The 26,315-nt window shown below is 39.6% G+C and overlaps 1 protein-coding gene across 2 annotated transcripts in view; it reads right to left on the bottom strand.

The window, feature by feature from the left end:
- The window catches only part of PPP2R5C (protein phosphatase 2 regulatory subunit B'gamma), a 143,160-nt gene that overhangs the window by 4,297 nt on the left and 112,548 nt on the right, over positions 1 to 26,315 (bottom strand). For both annotated transcript variants that reach the window (XM_019552524.1, XM_019552525.1), the window contains 6 exons: positions 22,223 to 22,276; positions 15,588 to 15,758; positions 14,702 to 14,829; positions 12,962 to 13,063; positions 12,202 to 12,274; positions 9,751 to 9,867 (listed from right to left, as the gene is read on the bottom strand). In XM_019552524.1, the coding sequence (XP_019408069.1) occupies positions 9,751 to 9,867; positions 12,202 to 12,274; positions 12,962 to 13,063; positions 14,702 to 14,829; positions 15,588 to 15,758; positions 22,223 to 22,276 (645 nt within the window). The remainder of the gene's footprint in view (positions 1 to 9,750; positions 9,868 to 12,201; positions 12,275 to 12,961; positions 13,064 to 14,701; positions 14,830 to 15,587; positions 15,759 to 22,222; positions 22,277 to 26,315) is intronic.

Here is a 26,315-nt window from a genome sequence, read left to right as displayed (position 1 = left end):
GGAGAGCATGCATTTAGATTGTTACAGCTTTCCTAAGAAGCTTCCACGCTAAAATTAAGGATTTTAAAAGTAAATAAAGCTAGTTATGTTTTTATTTTTATTTTTTTAAATGTAGATGTCCCCTTTTTGTATTAAAGCTCTCGGGTTGCAATTCATCTCAAGGTTTTTCCCCTCCGCCACCCCTTCCCAAAGGATACTGCATTTAATTATATTGCTTTTCAAGGCAGGCAAACTACACTTCTCTGTTTGTACAGAGCCTGTCTCAATAAAATATGCATCCTAGGCTACAAGGTACTACAGATAAAGAAATGATGTACTGTGAATACAACTAAATGATTTATGTATATCCTTAACTTCTTGGACTCATTTCAATAAAACCCTTAGTTCAATACTTTGTTATTCCCTCTACCCTGACCTGCTGCTGGATACCTAGATATCTGCATTACTGATATCTCTAATGGGAACACTCTGATCCCAGACATCTTAAGAACAACAACAACAACAAAAGGCCAGGTGAGTCAGACCACAGATTAATCTAGCCCAGTACCCATACCTTTCAGAAATCTGGCTAGATGTCCCACAGGATCTGTCACAAACCCAACTCTGTTTCCAATAGCTGAATCCATCACCACTACAGTTTTTCTTTGACTTCTGAAAGTAAAATCCATCCCACACAGAGTACCTCCTTCTCTTGTCCCTGCATCAGAAATGATGCTCCATATCATAGACATTAGGGCTGGAAGGGACCTCGCAAGATCATCAGGTCCAGCCCCAAAGTGGTTCCCAAATTTTTTTGGAGCCAGTGAATCTATCAGTTCTCAAAAAATCTGCCTAAATATCATCATCTAATGAAGTGGGAAAAGGATGGCCCTAGTGTCATATACAGATCATCTACCAAAGCCTTGCAGGCTACCCAGGGTTCATGGACTTGCACTCTGGTAATCACTGCCTTGTGTCATTCAAAGAAGGGGTGTCCACTTTTGTAGCCTGCCATCATAAAATTCAAGTCCTGGCTAAATTACACAACCATCCTGGTCTGTTCTAAGCACCAGTATGCAAGCAACTACTTTTTATGTAAATCACTAAGTGTTACAATCTAGGTACATATGCAGTCTCTGCTACTTTAGTAGGAGTGTCTCTCAAATATTTAAATGCAGAAAAACAAATATGCTTTCATTTTCATCTAATAAGAGAAACACCTTAATTAGATTGCAGGTTGTGTTTTAGAAAGAGGGGGATGTCATACAAGTATGTTTGGTTCCTGAAAACCACGTCTTAAGTTGAAATGTCATAATTCAAAACTAGTTTTTCCATAGGAACAATGTTATAAGTGGGGGACTGGTTCCTGAACCAAGGCCTGATGCCCTATTTTCACCAAAAATAACCCAGAATTTTGTACGCAATCAATTATAGATGAGAAATATAGCTACGTTAATGTATTTATATTGTAAACAGCAATCATATTGATTAGGAAGGACTTCTTGGAGGTGACTTCGCTGGACTGTTTGAAGGGTTCTTGGCTGGAGTCTTCTCGGGAGTCTTGGCTGCAGATTTTTCTGGACTCATACCTGCTTTCTTAAAGGGAGATGCACAATGCAGCGAACTCATTCGCTAGCATGGTGTGGCATGGGATCAAGCATCATAAAGTCGAAACTGACACCAGAAAGTTGAAACAGGGTGTCACTTTATAAACATCCTAAGTGTCGTTCGATGCAACTCAAAATGTCTCAAGTCAAGGACTGCCTGAACTGTACTTTGTTCAGAAAATGGAGAGGTTCAAAATCCCTAAGGTTTTGAGAGGGTTGGTTTTTTTTTTTTTTATACCAGCAGGAAGTTGTCTTGGAACATTTTCTGTCTCAATAGCAAGTCTAAGCTAAATGTATTGAACAGCAGCAGGCCTGTTGTTAAAATTAAACATAGAGAAAACTAGACCTAAACTGTCATGTATCTTCCACTGCTGAAGCCATGATGATTTTGAATAAAAAAAGTCTTTCTTTTATAGAAACAAATACGACAAAGGGTTTTTCAAAACACCTCTTAGGAGGCATGCAACTAATCCTGTTCTCAACATTTTATAATCATTAGTTCAAATGAGAAATGTCCTATTCTTAGTAAAACAAGAAATTTGGTTTTGGAAGGCGTCTCACTGGAGAGCTATTTTATGAGACAAAAGAGGTCAAATGCAATATGATATTAGGCTTTGTAAAGTTATTTCAATTTATAATATCTGTGACTGTTTCTGATCCACAGAAAAAGGTATGCTAATATAAGCTTAAAAGGATCACATCAAAGTAAATGCATTGAGAAAGTAATGTTACAATTGACTGGGTTAGCAGCAAAACATTGGGCAGGATACCACTAAAAACAAGCATTTTTGATGACGATAATCTTTCTAGTAGGATGGAAGATAATTAAAAATCGAGAGCAAGAAGAATGAGGGTAAGATTTCCAGATTGTATAGCTCTGCTGAAGTCAATGAAGTTGTCCAGAATCTGATCTTGAGGGACAAAATCGTAAGGGGGGGGGGGGGGGGGAAAAAAAAAAAAAAAAAAAAATCGCTAGTTTTGCTACTTATATTACTGAAATAAGAACACCTATAGAAACACTATAGGCAAATCTTACAAAGATAATATAGAGACTTCTAATAACTATAGGACAAAACAGCCAGTAGGAGAACATGTTGTTGGAAGAATTCTGCTGTGGATGACAGACCTCTAAAGTTGCATAACATTTTAATGAGCAATTGAGGCAATTTATTTCTCCACAAATCATGATTTTCCAAACTTATCTGCTTTAACACTTAAGCTAAGGGACCTCTGAAATAAACCAAATGCTATTCTAACCTCTAGCGTTTGAAGCTAAAAAAGAAAAAGCTTCATATTATTAAAATTAACCTTTTGTGCTCTCATTTGCCTTACTTTTCTTTTCTCACAATTAATAAAATATTGGCTTAATGCATCTCTGCAAATCATGTTGACATATCACATATTTCCTCTTCTGGAGCTTCCTTGTCTTGTAACTAGTTTCCAGAGATAATTCCACTTCCTTTTTTTTTTTTTTAAAAATAAGCCTCTTTACTAATGAATATTTTGAAAAGTTCCTCTGTGCAGGTTTAAGTACACCAGAGGTATCTTCTGAGAAACTAATGAAAGTCCAAATCCTATCAGGCTTCTAAGACCTCTAAACAGGTAGAAGATAGGGCAGGATGGCAGCTTAGACACTAGCTGGTTCAGAGGCATGAGTTTTGTAGGCACTTCATCATATATCTACTTTGTCTACTGTAGATACATGATGAAGCGCCTACAAAACTCATGCCTCTGAACCAGCTAGTGTCTAAGGTGCCATCCTGCCCTATTTTCCGCCTGTTTAGAGGTCTCAGAAGCTGGATAGGATTTGGACTTTCTCAACCAGCTGATATGTAAGGTGACACCATGCCCTATCCTCTGCTTGAATTGAGACTAGAATGGCTAACCAGCTCTGTGCTAATTGACCTTTAGGGGGGTTTTAGGTGTCTCAGTCTCTAAAAGTGTGATCCTATTTGTCCTCCACCCCTGGAAAACTGTTGTTTAATTTACCTTGCTAATGCCCTTTGACCTTAAATGCCCAAGTCAAAAAAAAAAAAAAGAAAGAAAAGAAAAGAGGCCGACTCTTAAAAAAGACTGTGTGAGTGGAGCACTGCTCCACCTTTGGACCAGTAGCCTACTGCTTATGCCCTATCCCAGGAAACGGGAGGCCCTGGGTTCTAGCTTCACCTCCACGTTGTTATTTGAACCTCCATTCCCCATCTACCGTCTCATACATCAGAAATACCCTAACTACTAGGCAGGACTAAGGGCATCCATCCCTTCCATTTAATCTGGGCTATAATGTGGTAATAAATGCAAAACTGAGTAGGCAAGAAGAAGAGCAAATAAAAGGATTCTACACACACAGCCAAGCAAGGAAGAGAGTCCCCTGGGCTCTTTCTGCTCCTTGCTCCCAATGATAGGGAGATACCCTTTACTCTACCTAACCCAGGGGTGGGCAAAATGTGGCCCGTGGGTCAGATCCAGCCCGCCAGGCCATTCTATCCAGCCCACGGGGCCCTTAAAGAATTTAGAAAATTAATATTAATTTGCCACTGGCTGTTGGTCATGCGGCCCTCAATGGCTTACCAAAACTCAGTAAGTGGCTCTCCATCCAAAATAATTGCCCACCCCTGGCCTAATGAATAGCCTAGTAGCTAGGACACCATTCTGGATAGAGGGATGTAAGGGTTCATACCTTCTCAGGCTGAATGGGCCTAGAATCCAGGTATCCCACTTCCTAAGCAAGTACAGTAATCACCATCCTATTGAGCAATAGTAGGTGGGTCCTTTCCCTCTTCTGGTAAGCATCTCCTCAGGTCAGAATAGGATCCCGAGATGATGGAGGAATATAACGTGCAGCCCTAAGTCACATATATGCCTGAGGAGCAAACGGTCACACATTCTATTGTGCTTAATAGCTTTTCCTACTAGCTGCTTCAGGGCAAGTTTCCCCACAGTGCTTAGTTACTGATTCACAAGTTGGTTGCTGCAGCACCCTGGGGGACTGCAAGATCCTTTTAGGGGTGCTACACAACATTAAGATTCAGGCATCTGCTATGCAGATGTAGTCCCACAACACCCAGCCACAGAAGCCTGGCAATCCTGTGCCCATAGCAACCGGGGGGAGGGGGATGCAGAATAGTATTCCCCTCAGGATCTGCGCCACAGGAGCCACTGATTTAATCTGCGTCCCCCCTAGATATACTGTCTGGGCATGAACAGGGCACCGGGGCAGCCCCCAGGGAGCCTGCACCACAGGACTGCTGCAGCTGACAGGCAGACTTGCCACACATTGGGTTCCTGTAGCTCAGTATCATATCTATGGAGGACAAGGAACAGAGCTGCACCTCCCATGGCTAAAATACCGAGGGGGTAGCCCCTCTCTACTCCCCTCACATACAGGGTGCTGGGCTGCTTGGCATCTATGTCTGGGTGGTGTGGGGCTGTGCCTACACAGCACAGATGATTGGGAAAGGGGGAAAATGCTATATTTGGTGCCCCTGACACAGCCAGCATGCAGCAAGCTTGCTCCTCAGCTCCAGTAACCTGTGCCCAAGGTACTACAGCAGCACGCACAGAGTGCAGAGAGCTGGGGCAGGTAAGACCTCCATCCCCCAACTCAACTCTCCAGCGGTCAACATGCTCTGCCCAGGACACTGCAGGGCCTTGCTATGCCTCTGTCTGGAGGCGCATATGGTTCCCCACTGAGGGAACAGGAAATGTATGCGTCTCCCTAGGATCTCCCTCCAGAGGCTTGATACGTATGTTTTGGCCAAACAGCCTTAGTGTCTAGTAGGTGGAAAACTATCTGGGCTCTTATTTCTAAGTACTGTATTAGCCACTTGAGAGTCTCACCATAATGTGATACAGACATCCTCAATTAAGCTAATTACTGCACAATTTCTTTACCCAGGTGTTTTTCCATGATGAAAAATTATGAATCCCAAAGTAATTCTACCCACTTTTTGTCCTGAATGGTAGAAATCCAGTTCAAATATAGAACCTCTGCAAATAGATCCTAAGTAAAACAACAAATGTCAAGTTGAAAAAAAATGTTATACATTTTCTTCTTTTTCCAGGCAACAATATGTTCCCGAGGCACTTCAACAGCTGCATTGTTCAGGTTGTGTTAAATGTCCCATTTACATTGTTATTTAAATCCCTTGAATATAAACATTTCCAGAATGGCCTTATTTTAATAGGTACTCTTTACATACTCTAGGGCATTCTTGGTAGGATCAGAAAGGCTTTTAAATATTTTTTCTTCAAACTTCCCTATTTTTCCAAACCCAAAGTCACAAGCTTAAAATTTTACAAGGAGTTCTGGACTACTGGAAAGACAACCATAATTTTGGGGAAAATATTGTAGCAAGATAGTCAACTCATTTCCCATGGAAGAAAGTTACTGGGAGAGTAGAGGGTGAAGGCACCAAATCTTTGTGAGCTTCTGCTTCAAAACTTCCTCCATGGCTTTAATAGGACTGGTTCCCCTTCTCTCCTGCACCTTACCTCCTTCTTTTTTTTAATCTTTCCCCAGTGTTACATTATTTATATTGACCTGGCTACTTCCTCATTTCTCAATAAAGCTCTTTCAACCAGCTACTTAAATCAATTCTTCTCAGGTGTGTTTGATTTCTGCAGCAATAGACAAAGTTGACATATGTATGAAGACTAATCAGGCCAGATCTCCCATCTGATAGATCAGAGGAACCTGGTCAGATGGGGAATGTTTTTCTGTAACACGGTGATCAAATCTGATCCTGCATGGCCTCCTCCAAATACCTCTACTTCCAGGTACTGTAACCCATTCCACAGTAGAGAAAAGTTTTCATTTACATTACAAAAGAATGGAATCATATAAAATTAGGGTTGAAAGGGACCTCAGGAGTCATCTTGTCCCACCCCCTGCTTAAAGCAGGACCGTCCCCAACTAGATCATCCCAGCCAAAGCTTTGTCTAGCTGGGTCTTAAAAACCTCCAAGGATGGAGAGTCCACATCCTCTCTGGGTCACCTGTTCCAATCGTTTGCTACCCTAAGTTTTAGAAAAGTTTGTCCTAATATGGAAACTAAACCTCCCTTGCTGCAACTTGAGACTGTTGCTTCTTGTTCTGTCATTTGCCACCACTGAGAACAGTCTAGCTCCATCCTCTTTGGAAAACCCCTTCAGAGAGTTAAAGGCTGCTATCAAATTCTGCCCCCCACCATCTTCTCTTTTCTAAATAAGCCCAGTTCCCTCGACCTCTCCTCCCAAGTCATGTGCCCCGGCCCCTGAACCATTTTTGTTGCCCTCTGCTGGACTCTCTTCAACTTATCCACTTCCTTTCTGTAGTGGGGGGCCCAAAACTGGACACAGTACTCCACATGTGCCTCACCAGTGCTGAATAGAGGGACATAATCTCTTTCCTTGATCTGCTGACAACACACCTACCAATGCAGTCCAGTATGCCATTAGCCTGGTTGGCAAGTAGGGCACATTGCTGACTCGCATTCAGCTTATTGTCCACTGTAACCTTCAGGTCCTTTTCTGCAGAGCTGCTGCTCAGCCAGTCAGCCCCCAGCCTGTACCAGTTAAATACATGAGACTTTGCACTCACCTGGTTGAACCTCATGGGATTTCTTTTGGTCCAATCCTTCAATATAACAAGGTCTCTCTGAATCCTAGCCCTATTTCCAACACATCTACTACTCCCCTCCCCCAGCTTGGTGTCATCTACAAACTTGCTGAGGGTGCACTTTATGCCACCTTCCAGGCCACTGATGAAGAAATTAAACACCTAGACCCAGGACTGACCCACTTGATACAAGGTGCCAACGAGACATTGAATTTGATTACTACCCTCTGAGCCAGATAATTCAACCAGTTTTCTATCCACCTTACAGGCCATTTATCCAACCCAACCTTCCTTAGCTTGCCTGTGAGAATGTTATGGGAGATTGTATCAAAAACCTTGCTAAAGTCAAGGTATACCACATCCACTGGTCTCCCCTCATCCACAGATCCAGTCATCTTATCATAGAAAGCAACACAGCTTAGCACAATGAAGCTCTAATCCTGACTGGGGTTCCTGGGTGCTACCTTATGCCAACAGGGCAATAGGAAGAAACTCCCTTCGTCCAGTTTTCTGCTGCGTGTGGCACCTTGCATGTCTAGGAAAAGGGGGAGGAGAGAGGGGGGGGTCACATGATATACAAGAGACTGATAGTTTTACTTCACTTCATTGGAATTTATTTTGCTGTCCCTGGCATCCACCACTCTTAAAATTCAATTCTTTTAAAACCACTGGGCTGGAAGGCACCACCTGGTTAAAGTCCAGTCTCCAGTGATCATCAGCAATGATGCAGTAGATATACAGTCCAAAGGAGTCCACAAGAACGGCAACTCTGGCTTTTCCCACCCAAAGACACAGAGCACATTCTTGTACCTTGTAACAAAATTAGATATGAAACCCTACAATATTTCACAGGACAAGAGACAAGCAGTGAGGATAATATCAATACCAGGGCTAGTGGCTGTGATTTAAAAATTTTCAGTCTTACAATGGAAATGAACTTTACATGGTAAATGGTAAAATGGTAATTTTAGTTCCCTGAAAGCTAGTTTCAGTTGGTTCTCTAGATGAAAAGTCCCATGAAACTGAATAGTTTGCAGTACTGGGCAGCTTCTCACAAAGCCTCCTACAAGCCTCAAGTGCATGTTCTACATCATGCACTGGAAACCCCTGGCACATGTGCCAGCGTGTGGCACATGAAGGCTTTTTTCTTGGCATCTGTGCTTCAGGGTGGATGGTAGGGGATCCGTGAGGGGCTTGATCCTTGTTGTGGCAGTGCAGCCCCAGCTCATTCCCCACCATCTGCCCCAAGACACACATGCCCTTGCCACCGGCAACAAGTTGGGCCAGGACTCTGTGGATCCTGATGCAGCTGCACGCAGTCTCCCAGCTGCTGCGACAGCTGGCCTTGGCTCTGGGCAGGTGCCTGCCACCTCACAGCAGGAGACAGGGAGGCTGTAAGCAGCTGCGCTGAGGTCTGTGGAGCCCTGGCGTGGCTTGTTGCCAGCAGTGGGTGCGCATGCACCTTGGGGTGGATGGTGGGGAAGGGGCCAGCGCTGCACTGCCACAAGAAGGATAGGGCCCCTCGTAATTCCCCTCCCATCTGCCCCGGCATGCTAAAATCTTACAAGCTGAGGTTTCACGTGATTTTGGCACTCTGCCCAAAAACACTGCCAACCTCTGCTCTACATGTAAGGAGTACCCTGTGAGGCAACACAAGAGAGCACTTTTACAGCACAACAGTAATTACGTACAACAGATAGCCACATAAAAGCAGCTCTATACACTCCTGCCAGTGTTTACAAGTGAATCAACAATCTCAAGGCTAGCCATGCCAGAAGGTGTTGACAATCTAAAAGTAATCACCTCAGACTATATATTGTCACCCATTGGTAAGAAATCAGTGCAGTGACTAATACGGTCATCCCAGAACCAGATAAACAGCTCAGGGCAAAGGAAATTCTGAAGACTCAAGAAACTGCCAGTTATGCTGCCACTATTTTCTACAGAAAGAAGAAATCAGATACAAGGAAAAGTCAGCCAGATTGGCAACACTGAAAACTGGCAACATCACTAAAAGATTATTCTCTTTATGCCTGTTTGTGTTACAGATGTAATACACTGATATACACAAACTTAATGCAGTGCACTTTAAAAGAAGAGAGATGATGCAAGTGCTCTGTTAATGACAAAATCTGATCATATTTCTTAAAACTCTTCCTTAGTGCAAGTAAACTAGTATAGAGAAAAATTACACAACCTGTCTTTTTAAATCACCCTCAAAATTTACGTATCATCTCCAGTGTGACAAGGATTAAAAATTTCAAGGTGGAAGGAAACAAAAAGTGTACAGAGAATGTCACAAAACATACAGTACCAAACATGCAAAGGGGAAATTTAGATTTCTGGCTACTCCATTATAATTTTAAAGTATCAGCTTTGATAATAAATAGATTGTGATAGGATCCAACAGTTAAAATTGCTGTAAATACTACTGAAGATTATCTTCTAAAGGTTAATAGATGCTGCTCTTTTTTGAACAAGCTAGTGCATATATTTAATTTGTACTAATAGTTACAGATTTGTAAATTAAGTTTGCAGAGTGCAATTGAATATCTTCATGTGGTACTACCTGACAAGCCTCTTCTTTCACTGTCTTTTTCAGCATCTGCAAATCTTCAATTAAAGGCCCATCTGTTTCCATTGCAACAGGACTGTTCAGCACACTGGAGTCACTATATACTGGGTACTAATAAAATGCAAAGCATTAAAAATAATAATTTTTAGCAACAAAACCTATATACTAGGTGCAATTCATATTATTTCTGTGATTGCTAATTTGAGACTAGCTTCGGTATTATATATTTTTAGTATCAGAAGTAATTATGTTCCCTGCATGGACTGAAAAATGAGAAAAAAAAATCCAATTCTGGCAGAAACCTATTTAAATGAGAGTAAAACACAAAATGACACTTTGAACTTGCATAAATCTGAGTTTTAAGGTAAGGGAAGAAAAGAAAAAAAATCTTATTTTGCCAGTGCTCAAGCTCTGCTATTGCCAACAGCTTAATTTCACTGTACTAGTACACTGTTAAATTAACAAAAAGCTGTAATGCATAGTGGTTTTACCTGCAGATACAAGCTTGCATTTGTAACAAAAACCACTCAGTAATAAAAGATCAAATTCAACCTATGGCTGATTTAAATAATCTCATACTTTGATTAACACTTCTCTTTTAATGACTATAAAATAGGAACATATGGGGGACCTTTACTAACAAAAAGATCTGATCAATTAAATTTTATACAACCTCAACTTAAAATGTAGACTGCTAGTCTGCAAATATCCTGACAGTTTATATTTTCATTTTAAAGCAGGTGAACCACTCTTCAGACGCAATAAAATTGTTTTATACATTTAAAAGCCATTGAGACTTTTTCCACAAATATTAAGTTACTGCATAGGTCAGTTATAAATACATATACTTTCTTTCACATGTGACATGACAAAGCAGAAAAATGAACAAAATAAGTGGAAAATGATTAAGTATGCTATATACTGTGTGATTTTTTTTTTGTATATAATATTCAGAGTTAGGGTTACCTCCCAATAAGAAATACCATTGAAGTTAGGAATATAAAAAAAATGCTAGATAAGACAGTAAAAAGATATAAATTCTGAGAGAAAATGTTCCCAATGCAAAACAAAGTGGTTAAGCACAAGCACATATATCCTTATGTAGATTTTTTTTGTGGTCAAGGACAAAGTGTTAAAAAACCCCTAATTTTAAAATTTAACTAGTTGATTATGTACTCATTTTTCATTCAAGCAGACTATGCACAGTATCAGGTGCAGTGATTATGTTAAGTAGCTTTAAAAAGCTTGCATAATTATAAAGCATGACTTTTAAAGAACAGTAGCATAATTTCACATTTCAATTACTGTAATTATGTACCAATCAGATAAAAGTCACACCAGTTATTTAGCAATGCACAATTGCTTATCATTTGTGAGAAACAACAAGTTTATTCTGAACTAACATATACTGTTCATTAAATGAGCTTGTATGGTACCATTTAAATAACAACAACAATACTTATACTAATAATATAAATACTACTACTACTAAAATAATAAGCCTTATTAGCAAAAGGTTAAATCAGAAAGTTCCGATGACAGTGATCCATGTAAATTATAAATAGAGCCATCAAAATAAAATGAATTTTGTTACCAAAGTTGTAAGTATTTCTGTTTTCACAGAAATTCATGGGTTGTTTATAAAATTACAATATATTAACCTAATTCAAGTGACTATTGCTAAAATGTCTCATTTATATGTGTTCTCAGAGTACCACTGACATTTATTGCCAGAAATGGCATACATAAAAAAAAAAAAAAAAAAAAATCTTACTGAAACGGCTTTGGCTTAATAAAGCCTGCTGCAAGCTTTAATAGGAACAGACATTAACTTAGTTTTAAACTTGAAATTAGGATCGAGGATCCCAGAATGCAGCCATGGGACTATTCACCAGTTGAACCTAGCCAGAAGTGTTTTCTATTGATATGAAAAATTTAAAACTGAAACAAATGAAGCACCAAGCAGAAACAGCAGTCAGGAACATGTAATATTATGTTAGCCCATTTGACATGGAAGAGTAAATAATCTGACCCTATCACTATGGACACAGACCAGGAGTTATTTTTGGTAGAAATACTCCTAGTCTCAACGGTCTTATTTTAATTTACGTTTTCATTTGTTTACAAAAAGTTTCAAGAGACAGGAAGCTTCTGTGTTTATGCAATTCTAAACAAATCACTTTTCAGACCACAATTATATAGGTACATCATATGAAAGAGACAGGAACAGGTACTTCAACTTTGTTTGAAACCCTTATATTCAAAATAAAGTACTTGCACAACAGAAAGTTTCCAAATTTTAAAAGCATTTTATTGGAGAACTTACACATACAATATTAGTGAAATTATTTTATTTCCAGGGTTACTTGCATACCTGTTTTCCCCACTAACGTTTAACAAAAACTAAAATGTTTTAACATGAACATGTTAATCTTTTCTAAATACCTGGGGATTTGATTTGGCTAGATTTTCTATTTTAACCCACGCTTCTTCTCGTTCCTTCAATTTTAGCTTCTCTCTGAAAAAAAGAAAGTTAAAAAATAGAAATAGATCAGTTTACCAAATTCAAATAATAAAATTCATACAAATGTAAAGGAACTTTTATTAGAATAATGAACAGCTGACTATTTTACACATCTAAATAGGTCCCTACAAAGGCCAAAGTATAATTTATAATTAAAAAACAAAACAAAAAAACCCAAGTCAGCTTTTGCCCACGTACATATGCCGCACTGCTATGCGAGAACAAAGCTAAAAAAGGGTTGCAAATTCAGGACAACATTAAAGAGAAAAGAAACGGCTCAAGAAAACAATGACAAGCAGATGATCCTTATTGCCGTTTAGCTTTTTTGATTGTTTAATGGTTTTATGTTGCTAAAAGTAGCACAATTACAAAAGAACAATCACATTGCTGGGATGGTTTAGTCAGAGATGATCCTACCTAGAGCAGGAGGCTGGACTAAATGACCTTATGAGGTCCCTTCCAGCCCTACTTTCCTACAATCTTCTGCATTTAAACTGGTATACACTCTAAAGTGCATGTCCAATTATGTAAAAAATAAGCAAATAAAAAAAACTATTTCCAGATTAGATACCTCATCAGTACTGGAGAAATGGAGAAAAGCAAATTCACATGAAAAATATTCTAAACTCTTATTTAAATTGGTCTAAATTAGAGTAAACTAAACATTAATATGACACTTACTTCAGCTTCTCTGCTTTAAATTGTTGTGTGCAGTCATCGAACAGTTTTTGGTTCATCTCCATGAAGAGTTTCAGAGCATTGTATATCAAGCCATGTATTGTCCTATAAGTAAAACTTCGGGTTGAAACTCAGAGTACTTTAAACTTTGAAATCTATTGTTCTGGTCAACAGTAGCCAATAGCCTACATAACTGGAAAATTACATTATTTTAGAATAAGTGAAAACAAAACTAGTTAATGGATGTTTCAGTTTAGCTACAGTATGGCTAATACAAACACTAAATAAATAAATCCTTTGAACACATTTTTATTACTCTACAGAAGTATTTGCCATTTAATAATGAAAAATATTCTTCAGAAATCTTAACTCTCCTTTATGTAGCACTGAGTGTTAATAAGGTTTTGTGAAGTTTAAGAATTGATATTTTGATTAAATATCATTAAACAAAATAAGATGGCAATAAAGATATCAACAAAAAATGTATATTATCAACCAATTCTAGAAATATTTCCATTCTGTAAGGGGAATTATACTGAAATAACTTATCTTTAAAAGTATAGACACCTAACACACAATGTTGAAAAATACAAAATGCTGAATCACAATTTTAATGGCCCTTTAAAATTGTTTTCTTGAACACAGATTAGAGAAAGCAAGAAAAATGAAGTAAAAGAAATCTTCACCTGCAGTAGATAGCATTTCCTGCCAGGGAAGTTTAAGTTACTCTGTAAAAGTAATCTATTACACATTACTGATTACCAGATCCAAAAAGCAATCAGTTACACGATTACTTTGCACCATGCATTTGAGGTACACAGTGAGAATGTGGCTGTACTGGGTACTATGGCATCACTCATGCTCAGGATAGAATGAATGGAGGACCACAAGAGAGAGAGAAAAAGACAGAAAATGAACTATATTTACTATTCATGGTTTCTTTTTTTTTAAAGAATACAATTAAAGTAGTAATCTAGATTATATTTAACCAATGTGTAGATTACCTATATCTAGTCATTGTAATCTTTCATTTAAAACAATATTCTTTACTCCTTATTTCTTTCACTATGATTAATAGCAGAGTTATCAAGGCCAGCCCTTCAGTAGTCCTTGATCGACAGCCATCAGCAGGCTGTGGAACCACCATACCACAAGCATTAGCATAGTAGCTCAAAAGGTGCATGGAACAGAAGCGACTAGGTTTGCTTTCATGCTTGAGTTCTATGCTATTGTACACTTGCAAATAAAAAAGGAAATATGTAGTAAAAAAAAAGAGAAAAACAGATGACAAATGAGAAGAATAAGGGAAAAGGAGATCTGAACATGGGCACAGAAAAAACCCATCAATGAAAACACATGGATCAACAAAGTGTAGGTCAGCAACTAAAATGTCTACAGTACCATAATACAAATTAACATATAAATAATGTGATAATTCAAAATAAAAGTAGTATGTATACGACTAGATGAGCTAACGTGAACTGTACACTGGCACTATAGTCCATGCTCTCAAATGTCCTTTGGCAGTGGTATGGTAGTTAACTGTACTCATCTTCAAATTAATGTCAAGGGAGACATATGGTCATTCTACACGATTATAACTACAAGTGGCAATTCAAAGAGAAGACATTTTAACCCTAACTGTCTGAACCTAAAATTCTACACAGATAAGTAGCATTAACAAAATTAACTAAATTCTTTAAATATATTATCAGATATTTTAGTTGTAAAAGATTCTCTTACTTGTTCCAATGTGTTTTTGAATTCCTGTACAAGGATGGAAACATGATGGGCAAAATCTTTCCTGCATTGTCACTGATTAAACTCATAATATATTCGTTATTCCAGTAGTATAGTGCTCGTTCGGCCACCTACAAGACATGAAGGTAAGAACTCTTTCAGTCAATTAAACCTTATTAGACAGATGACAACTGAGATACCCACCAAAAATGACAAGAGGAAAGTTAAATCAGAATTTATGTATCAGCACCACTGGATGGGCTTTCTGACTACCTGGAAACACTTGTCAGGTAATCAATCTTAAATAAAAATGGACAGACTGCAGAGTGTATTTTGAAAAATATCAGACTGTAGAGTAAAAAGCAGACAATGAACTTAAAGTTTCATATGCTGGATATGAAGTTTAAATTATTAATTCCTACAGGGAAAAACAGTGCTCTCTCAAGAAAGAGTGAACACAAGTCTTCTCTAATTAAAAGCAGTACAACATAGCAATTATGGACAAAAACTTTGAAAACCAACTCGAAACTATAAATATTTATTCCTGTGTTTCCACTGCAGTGTTAAGATTTCAAGGATTAGTTAAACTTCAGAAAACGAAATTCCAGGATTCTGCTGCCAAAAAATAGAGGGAGATGTTAAGCTGAGCTTAACAGAACCCTGAAATGACCCTATTTTGGTAAACACCTGAAAAAACTGAACACACTTTAGGAATATTCTATTTTTGTAAAACAAATGTTTAAAAACCAGCCATTTTTAATCAAGTATAAAATCACCTATTTAAGCAACTGTTAAATCTCATATTTTGAGAAATTTAGTACAAATAATTATCAAAGTCATTAATTAGTGATGTAAAATTCCTTTCAAATTAGTCCAAAAAAGTACAGACCTGGAAATGTGGACTGGATACACATTTGGCTAGCTGCCTGAAAAGAGGCTCCATAACCTTCACAAATTCAGATGGTTCAATAACATCTAAAATCTCCTCTAATTCATTTAAAAACATGACTTCTTTTGGACTGTGAGTCTTTGGCCAGTATTTCAGCAGTGCCATTACCACCTGCAAAAACAAAAAAGTTTACCATAAAAAGCCTGAATACAGTTGGGATAATAAGTTTGTTAATTCCTCATCTTTGCCCTTGTACTAAAGAAAAATGAATTTCTTACAGAAACTGTTATAATTAACAAAGTATTTTCTTTTTTGTTATCAGAATATAAGACTGAAAACTCTGGTCTCAAATAGTAGTAGAGATAGGCATGACGAACGGTCATGAAAATTACCATACTATTTCCAAAACAAAGAATTATGAAATCAAATGGAAAACGTGATGCTCCAAAACATGAACAATTACATTAAAAGGTAGGGCATAGTTATCAAGAAGGTGAGATATACATTTCTGACACCAAACAATATAATTAACATACAAAATCAAATGTTTCTGTTTTTGCAACAATTAAACCCCTTTACTTTATAAACAAAGTTATCTGGGTAAATGTGCTATTTTTTTATTAGACCAACTGAATAGTTGGAAAAATTGTACTTTACCAGCTTTTGGGTGCAGGCACCCTTTTTCAAGACATACCCAATCTCCTATCCTCCTTTGTTCCCTTTCATATTTGGGATTAGATATTGAAAATCCTTACTGGTGTAACTCAAGTCTCACAAAAGACTTCTACTGTACAAATTACGTTGTTTGTGGCTTCTTGTAAAGGTTAAGTTCACAGACTGTTGTGGACATGCACAACTTCTCAATGACAAGACTGATAAAAAAAATACCGTGTACTATTAACACAATCCTGTTTTGCTCCTTTATTTATACTTGTCAAAGATGTGGGCAGTCCAAAACACGTACGGCAAAAATCTTAAAATCTAGAAAGTTATACCGACTTAAAAAGTGTATTTACTGATACTTCTATCACCACAGTCAATTATACAGAACGTGTAAGATCTGAAACTGGAATGGCACTTTTAGCATAGACTGAGCACTTTTAAAATCCATATTTTGCATAGAAAAACTGGTGCTTTTTTATTATGCAATAGATTGCAATATGAAATTAGCACAAGTTTTAAAAATATATTTTTCTTTTAGACCAAAAATACATAGATAACATATGTACACATATTATTATAAAAGTTATCATCTAATATTAGCCATTCTACTTGAAAGAAAGTTTTCCTTTTCTTTAGTTGGAAAATGTCTCTATGAATTAAAAGCCAAGGGTAATTATAGATGGTGAATATCAAGAAAACATGAAACACTGAACAGTCATTTCAGGAAAGACACTTGCTTACATATAATTAGTTTTTGAGACAGAAGGATGAACAGTCATAACTCAATAACGTTCTGAGGGCAGCCTAGCGAAAGAATTATGAAAATTTACTAAACAAGCTGCAAAATCTACTCCCTCATTTTATTTCTTTTTGGGTGAGGGCTGACTTGGTATATTTATTAATTATGGAAGCTGGCTCAGCATGTCCACAGGTGGCATGTAGAATGACCTTCAGGGAAGGCTAGCTGTGAAATAAGGAGGGTTCTCGCTCATGAATAAATAATTGTAGACCAAGAAGTGGCAACAGCACCAGGATGTGGGGGGGACAGCAGATGGCAATGCTCTCCCTCCTGAAAAGCCACATATATCCTCTGAAGGTGCTGTGGCTTGGTGAGTACAGGCTGCCACTATAATAAGCCTGTCCAGCCCCCAGCCATGGGCCTATGAATCCTCAATGGTGGAGTAGGTGGACGAGGGCTGCAGGGAAATGTGATCTCCAGTTGTCTTCACCTCCTTGCCATTGGATCAAGGTCCCATTCTGTCAAGAGCCTTATGGAAGCTGATGTGCAGCAGCCTCTCCACAATAAAAAGAAACCATGCCCAAACTTGAAAATGGATTTAGCATATTTTTCAAACCCTTCAGCAGCCAGCTAGGGATGATGGGAGCAGGACTGCGAGGCCTGGAAGCTCCTAGTCATGAACTGGCATGAAGGTGGCACTTAGAAGAATGTCATCTAGCACTTGGATTGGCAGGAGTGCAATTTGGCAGCTGTTTACTGACTGGGCAGACCTTTTTAGGATCGACTCTGCTCATACCACGTGAGGAGGATGCTAGAAAGGGTGCCCTAAACAGTCTCTTACTCCGCTTTTCTTGACTGGATAACCACATGCAGTGAGATTCACCTTTACCGTGATTAAAATAATGGAAACACAATCATTTTTGGGACCTGGAACATCTGGACCCTCATGGACAATCCTAACAGTGAACACCCAGAGTACTGCACTGCAACTGTGACTCAAGAACTCGGGTGACAACACTGATATCCCTGCACGAAGCAAGACCCAAGTGAGAGATGGGCAACTCAAAGGAAAAAAAAAAGGAGGTGGCTATATGCTCTTCTGGAAGGGCAAGCAGGAAGGAGAACACCAAGTTAATTTACCATTAAGAATGAACTCACAAACCAACTCAACAAGTTCCGTACTGGACTTAATGAGCACGCCTCATGACTCTCCATTTTAAAAATCGGCAGGGAGTCTATACGCCACTGTTGCCAGCACATATGCCCCAACTTTCAACGCCACTGATGAAACCAAGAAGGAATTCTATGTCAACTGAGATCAAGTATTCTCTGACATTCTGGGGGGGAGAAGACTTATCCTGCTTGGTGATTTCAATGCCAGAGTTAGAAGGGACTCAAACCTCTGGAACAGAATCATGGACAAGAAAGGAGTGAGAAAAGTCAACTCCAACGACATGCTCCTCTTGACCAAATGTAGGAAATGTGGGACTCTCCATCGCCACACCCTGTTCCACCAAAAAAACAGTTACAAGATATCATGGGAACACCTGCAATTTAAGCACCGGCACTTGATTAAGTCATAGTTCATGCCCAGGATCGCAAAGATGTCCGCACCACTCGAGCTATGCTAGGAGGTAATGACTGCTGGACCAGTCACTGACTCACCCGCTCAGTTATGTCATTCAAATTGGCTCCCAAACAACAGCTGAAGCAAAATCAATGGCAATGGAAAGTCAACATTGAAGGACTCAAGGATCCAATCAAGTAAGAGCTCTTCTACCACCGCCTCAACAAAAAATTGGTGAATTCCAATTAATAACAATGGGAGAATGTTAGCAGTGTTTGGCTTCAAGTCCACTGTCATCAGCGCCTGTGAAGAGACGCTTGGATTCACTACCAGGAAATATAAAGACTGGTTTGATGAGAACAACCAGGAGATCCAAGAGTTGACTAAGTCCAAAGCCGTTTGTTTCTGGCAAAAAAAACTTCAACTTGGGAACAGTCAGCATTCATTTACCAGGGGAAAGTCATGTCTGACCAAGCTAGTTGCCTTCTGTGATTAGATGATTAGCTCTGTTTGTGGGGAAACAAGCTGATGTGATATACCTTGACTTTAACAAGGTTTTTGATATGGCCTCCTACAACTTTTTTGCAAGCAAGCTAAGGAAGTATGCGATGGATGAATGGACTGTAAGGTGGACAGAAAGCTGGCTGGATCATTGGACTCAATGGGTAGCGATCAATGGCTCAATGTTTAGTTGGACACCTGGTATTAAGTGGAATGCCCCAGGGGTCAGTCTTGGGACCCCATCATTCAATATTTTCATTAATGATCTGAAATATGGGATGGAGAGCACCCTTAGCAAGTTTGCGGATGACACCAAGCTGGGGGGACCAGTAGATATGCTGGAGGGTAGGGCTCGGATGCAGAGCAACCTAGGCAAATTGGAGGACTGGACCAAAAGAAATCTCACAGAGGTTCAACAAGGACAAGTGCAAAGTCCTGTACTTAGGAGAGAAGAATCCCATGCATTGCTACAGGCTTGGGACCAATTAACTAAGCAGCAGCTCTTCAGGAAAGGATGTGAGGGTTATAGTGGATAATAAGCTGGATACAAGTCAGTATGCCCTTATTGCCAAGAAGGCTAAACAACATACTGGGTTGCATTAGTAGACACATTGCCAGCAAATTGAGGAAAGTAATTATTCCCTTCTATACTGCACTGGTGAGGCCACATCAGAAGTACTGTGTCCAGTTTTGAGCCCCTCACTACGGAAAGGTTGTGGACAAATTGGAGAGTCCAGTGGAGGGCAATAAAAATGGTTGGGGGCTGCGGCACCTGACTTATGAGGAGAGGCTAAGGGAACTGGGTATTTAATAGAAACCTTCAAATTACCTGAAGGGTGGTTACAAAGAGGATGGAGCTAGACTGTTCTCAGTGGTGACAGATGATGGAACAAGGAACACTGGTCTCAAATTGCAGCCAGGGAAGTTCAGCTTGGATATTAGGAACAACTCTCACTAGGATGGTGGTGAAGCACTAGAACAGGTTACCTAGAGAAATGGCAGAATCTCTGCCTTTTGAGGTTTTAAGGCCTGGCTCAACCAAGCCCTGGCTGGAATAATGAAGTTGGGGATGATCCTGCTTTGAGCAGGGGGTTAGACTAGATGACTTTAAGATTCCTTCCAACCCTCATTTTCTACAATTCTAACTCCAAGCAAAAGAAACCAATTCGCCAACAAGCCAAGGCAGAGGTCCAAAGGAAGACCTGCAATATGAAGAACAGATGATGGGAAGACAAGGTGAAGGAGTGTCAACATCTTGCTGACATCCACTACAAACATGGGAATTTTTTAATACTAAAGCCATCTATGGTTCTAGCACTCAGAGACCAACCCCTCTGAAAACTAAGGATGGAAGAGACCAGATCAGAGGAAAGTGAGTCATCAGTAGCTGCTGGAAGGAGCATTTTGAAGACCTTCTCAATCAAGACTGTTGTTGATTACAGCGCTTTCAATTTCATCCTGCAACACCCAGTCAGAAACTCTCCAACCCTTGATGAGGTGGCAAAAGCCATCAAGCAGATGAAGAATGATGAAACACCTGGAGCAGACTGAATCCCTGTCAAAATCTTGGGGGGGTGCGGGGAGAGCTTACTTTGCAACTCCTTGCCCTCATCTTAAGGATCTGGAATGATAAGAAAATCCCACATCACCCCAGGGATGCCATGATCATGATAATCTTCAAGAAAGGAGACAGCCCCAACTGTGGAAATTACAGAGGGATTGCCTTGCTGTCCAGTGCAGGAAAGATCATTGCAAGCACCCTCCTGAACTGTTTCCTTCCTCTTGCTGAAGAGATCCTCCCAGAATCTCAGTCTGGGCTTAGGGCATGAAGAAACACAACCGACATGATCTTCACTGCTTGCCAACTGTAGGAAAAATGCTGGGAACAACATAATTCACTCTACATGGCCGTATTTGACTTCATGAAAGCTTTTGACACTGTCAACTGAGAAGCGCTGTGGAGGATCCTTCTGATGCACCAATGCCCAATGAAATTTGTCACCATTTGCTGCTTGCTCCATGACAGTATGCAAGCAGTCCAGTGGGAGGACAAATGCTCCAACATTAGTGTCCTCTCATAAGCAAACAACACTAGCATTGAGGTGATGATAAACTTTGCTGGGCTGGCTGTGTCATCCAGATGTCCAACTCTAGACTTCTGAAGCATGTTTTATTCTCTTAGCTTAGCCAAGACACATGCCTGAGAAGACGGCACACAAAGCACTTCAAGGATGTCCTCAAGGGCAATTTGAAAAAATGCAACATCAATATCAACTCATGGGAGGGTACTGCCCAGCTCTACCCCAAATGGAGGAAGAATTTGTTGCAAGGATTTCAGTGCTTTAAAGCCTTATGATGACAACAGGAGATGGAAAAAAAGTGGGAGCAGCAGAAACAGTGCGTCGCAGACCAAAACAGGGAGCCATCCACCCCTACTGGAAACACGTGCCTGAGCTGCAATAGAACCTACTGATCCCGGATTGATCTGTCAGCCATCTTTGGACCCACATATAAGACATTAAACCTCAACTGTGAAGGACTGCTGTTGCTGATGAACATTTTAGAAAGCTAAGCATTTTTTATAACCTTCCATAATTCATGATCAGCACATAACATAGCGGAACTCTGATGGAAAACAGGCTTGGATGTTTCCAGACTTGACAATTAGCTGCATTTCAAACATAAGTAAAGTTCAAACTTTTTAAACGATGCATGGAATATATAATTTGCTTTTTTTTTTTTAAATGTCAATTTATTCTTGGTTACGCTGAAGAAATTCCTCTGATTTAGGCTGTATGCAGATGTCATTTCTACTGGAAGAAGTTTGTTCTGGTAGAAAAACAGCCTGGGAGCTGGACCATCAAAACATTCCTCCAATCCTATGGCTGGATAGTTTCACAGGCAAGCTCGCCAAGCCAGGGGGCACACTTGAGGGCTTCTCCATAGCCCCCCCCATCTCCTCGGGGATCCCATTAATTGATAATCTCCCCTGCTTGGGAGTAAAGTAGATACACATGATAGATACAGGTTTATCTTAATAACTGGCTCTTACTGTTATCTATTACTTGGAAATTTTTGGTACAACAGACACTGAAAACAATTTGCAAGTCAAAATGTTTAAGTGTTTAAATGCATGAATGTAATAAACAAGCAACATTTACTTACTGGTTCAGTAAGTGTGCTGTCCTTTTCTAAAAACTGAACTACACAGTATGCCAGCTAAATAAAGAGAAAAATATATTAATATTCACTATTAAACTAAATTTAGTATTTTAATATAAACATATACTAAGTACAGATTGTTAGCATTAAACGTTGGGAACACTGCCAAATTCAGACAACTATTCTTATACTAAACAAACACCATTTAAAAAAATTTCTGTAGTTTGTAGACACCAGTTAGAACAGCCAAAAAAGATGACACCAGAGCTTAAATGATGTTTTGCTTGACTAGCATTCTACTTTTTTCATATAAGTTTTATTAGGTTGTTGTATACAAACACAAACAGCTTCTTGATTATTACTAGAATCAGAATCTCTTCAGTGCTGCTTCTTGCAAAAAAAGGGCCAGAATTCCAAATTGTATATTTGTCTGACAAAGGTTGACTTAAGAGAAAGTCTCTGCCATCATTTCCTTTCCACTTATCCCACAATGGGCCAGTAACAGAATATGGTATGCTCCTACTTATTAGGAAACAAGAAGGTTTAAAAAGGTGTGGGGACAGGGGTGTCAATTCAGACTCCAGAAGTTAGCACCTCTCCTTGACAGTCACAGTTCTTTCTATAGTTCTAAATCTATAATCCAAAAAATACAGGATGACAGTGATTTCAAGAGAAGGCCACAGATGACTAACAAAACTAATAGTAAATAACTATGTTGAAGGTCTCTCTTATCCCCATCTTCTAATGAACTGGAATGCTCAGGTACAGAAAAAAGTACTGGCCCATGTACAGGTATTGTGTATCACCAGGAGAACTGGCTGCTCTCCTAGTAGAAGCCAGTAACATGCAAGTATTTATAAAATTTCTCCAGAAGCAAATATGTCCTCTCTGGGATAAAATTCTTCTAAGTTGACACCTAAAATCTCCCCTGCAAGAGAAACTCTTGCAATAAATGCCAGTATGCTGCTCCACCTCCCTCCCAGCCTGATCCAGGAGGGGAGGGGGAGCAGAGGAGAGAAGCTGCTGTTCCTCCTTGGCTCTTCCCCAGACCAGAGGTGCCCAGCATCTGGTAAACCAGGTGGGGGCACTGTCCAGCTGTTCCATTCCCCTTCTGATCCGGTTCAGTCTGTGGGAAGTATGGGGCGTTTTTTCCCCTGCTAGTTGACTCCCTGCAACAACCACACAATCTTACCAGCAGTCAAGAGCAGTTAAACAGCATGGAATAACAAAATTTAAAATCCACTTTTGAAAAACAGGTCTAAAGGCTAGATGGTGAAAGATTTCTGAAAGCTAAATAATTTAGACTTATGAGCAAGACCTTAAGTAATTCTCTCCATTGGCTCTGAAACTGGCTTCCTGAGATTTTTGCTTGTGTCCTTATTTCCTATTTCCAGAAAGGTGAATATGACAAAGTAAAAGGGCTGAGGTAGGGTTCTCTGCTCTCAAGACGTAAAAAGAATGGAGGAGACTGGCTATGTACCAATCTAAGTCAGCAGAACTGTTCTAAATTGCAGGCAATAGCAGGGAAGTCTTCCTTGCTATAGGAGATTTTCAGTTTTATGGGGTTTCTCAAAAACTGTAGGTCCAAAGTTCTTTGAATTCTTCTCTGGAACTGCTGGAGTGGGGGAGACTAGAATTTTTCTTTACCTCCTTGATTCCTATTGTACCAAATTCACTATCGAATGTGAAGAAGATTATACCAAATTCTGAAACTTTGCATGCATGTACATAACACAAAAGTTCAAAAAATGTGTGCTATTATATAAATCAGAAAAATATAGGCTGAAAGGGATTTCAAGGCCCTCTAGTCCTGGCAACATGATGAGGGCAACACTTACTTGGGGAAATGCAAAATTGGCAGCTGCTACTGGCCTGGTCCCTGCTGCTGGAGGCAGACCTTACGAGTTAGTTCATCCCCCTACTCTGATACAGAAAAACTATACCTAGATTATCCCTGACAGATGTTTGTTTAACCTGTTCTTAAATGCTTCCAGTGACAAGGATTCCAAAAACCTGCCTGGTAACCTGTATCAGTGCTTGACTTACCTAGTTAGAAGTTTTTCCTACGATCTAGCCTACATTTCTTTTAGTGCATTGTTAGACTTGCGTATCCTACCCTCAGTGGACATGGAAAAAAAATCTCTTTCCTTTTTTATAGCTTTATTTTTTTGTGTGTGGGTTTTTGTGTTGTTTTTTTTTTTTAAACACATTTGAGTGTTACATCCCTCAGCCTTTTCTTTTCTAGACTATAACACCCATTCTTCTGAAGGGTCATATATCCTAAATATTATTTGTGACGCTCCCCTCTGAATTCTCTAAAGCTTGTCTACTGGACACAGTACTCCAGCTGTGCCCTTACCAACATTAAGGAGACCCCAATAATTGCTTCCCATATCTTACATATGATAAGACTGTTAATACTGCTTGGAATTCAGTTTACAGTTCCCTAAACTTCTTCAGATGCTTTGCTTTTGTACTGCTGCATTTGATTTTCCCCTCCTAAGCACAGTACTTGACATTTCAATGAATTCATTGTATTGAATTCAGATAATTTCTCCAATTTATCAAGATAGTTTTGAATTCTAAACCTGTTCTTCAAAGTGTTTGTCATCTCACTCAGATTAGTGTCTTCCACAAATTTTTTAACTGCACACCTTAGTTTATCATCTAATTCATTAATGAAAATACTGAATGTTGGTAAACCCAGGAGAGACTGGCTGTACTGCAAGTCTTGGATTCACAAACAAAAATGGCACAATGTACTCTGTAGCAATCTGGACATATCTTCTGTATGGCTTTCCACAGGAGCCAGAAAATTTCCATCAGCCTCAGGTAATCTGAAGTTTACAAGGAACTGAACTTTAAATAATCAGCCATGTATTCTTTTCTATTTTCATATTAAATTCTAATTTCCACAATGTACACATTTTCAGTTTTTGCAGATTTCTGTATTAGCAACAAATAACTGCATTGTATATGCTACCCAAAGCAGGTATAATGCTAGAAAGCTAAAGTGCTGAGCCTATGGATAACAGAGAAGGGAAAGACTTGCCACTCACTTGGATATGGTGAAGGATATAGAAGTGAAGAATCTATCTTCTCTTTCTTTCCTTTGAAGGTTAACTTAACCTTTACTGAAGGCTACATTGTTGGGATTAAACATTAAGGTGCTCCCTATCCCAGTCTTTTGACAGGTTTTGAAAAAGTCCTTTTTCAAAAACTATAGGCCTGTCAGTCTTACCTCAATCCTAGGGAAACTCTTTGAGAAGATCCTCAAGGAGCACATCTGTGATGGGTCAGCTTCAGGGATGACGCTCAAGGGCAACCAGCACAGTTTCATTAGGAGTAGGTCATGTCAGACCAACCTGATTGCCTTTTATGATCAGGTCACAAAGGCAATGGATGCAGGTGTCACCATGGACGCAGTCTTTCTAGACTTCAGCACGGCCTTTAACACCGTCTCCCACCCCATCTTCATTAAAAAACTAGGCGACTGTGGCATTGATGCCTACACAGTCAGATGGATTGCAGATTGGCTCAAGGGTTGTACTCAGAGGGTGGTGGTGGACGGGTCATATTCAACCCGGGGCAAAGTGGGCAGGTGAGTCCCCTAGGGCTCGGTCCTTGGGCCTGCGCTGTTCAATTTCTTCATCAGCGATTTGGATGACGGGGTGAAATGCAACCTGTTTAAATTCGCTGATGATACCAAAATTTAGGGTGAGGTGAGCACGCTAGTAGGGAGGGAAAGATTGCAGCAAGATCTGGATAGGTTACAGGAATGGGCTGACATAAACAGGATGCGTTTCAATAATGACAAGTGCAGGGTGCTGCACTTAGGCAGTAGAAACCAGCAGCACACTTACAGAATGGGAAACTCCCTTCTTGAGGACACGGAAGCAGAAAGGGATCTTGGAGTCATTACTGACTCCAAGATGAACATGGGCCGACAATGCGAGGTCACGGTTGGCAAAGCTAACTGGACCCTGTCATGCATCCACAGGTGCATCTCAAGTAGAGCCAGGGAGGTGATCCTCCCCCTCTATGTGACGCTGGTCAGGCCACAGTTGGAGTACTGCGTCCAGTTCTGTGCGCCCCA

This window comes from Crocodylus porosus, unplaced genomic scaffold (genome assembly GCF_001723895.1).
Source record: "Crocodylus porosus isolate Cpor-Errol unplaced genomic scaffold, CroPor_comp1, whole genome shotgun sequence".
Lineage (NCBI taxonomy): Eukaryota > Metazoa > Chordata > Crocodylia > Crocodylidae > Crocodylus > Crocodylus porosus.
The sequence above is the reverse complement of the archived record's forward strand: the minus strand, read 5'-3'. Positions and strand labels throughout refer to the sequence as shown.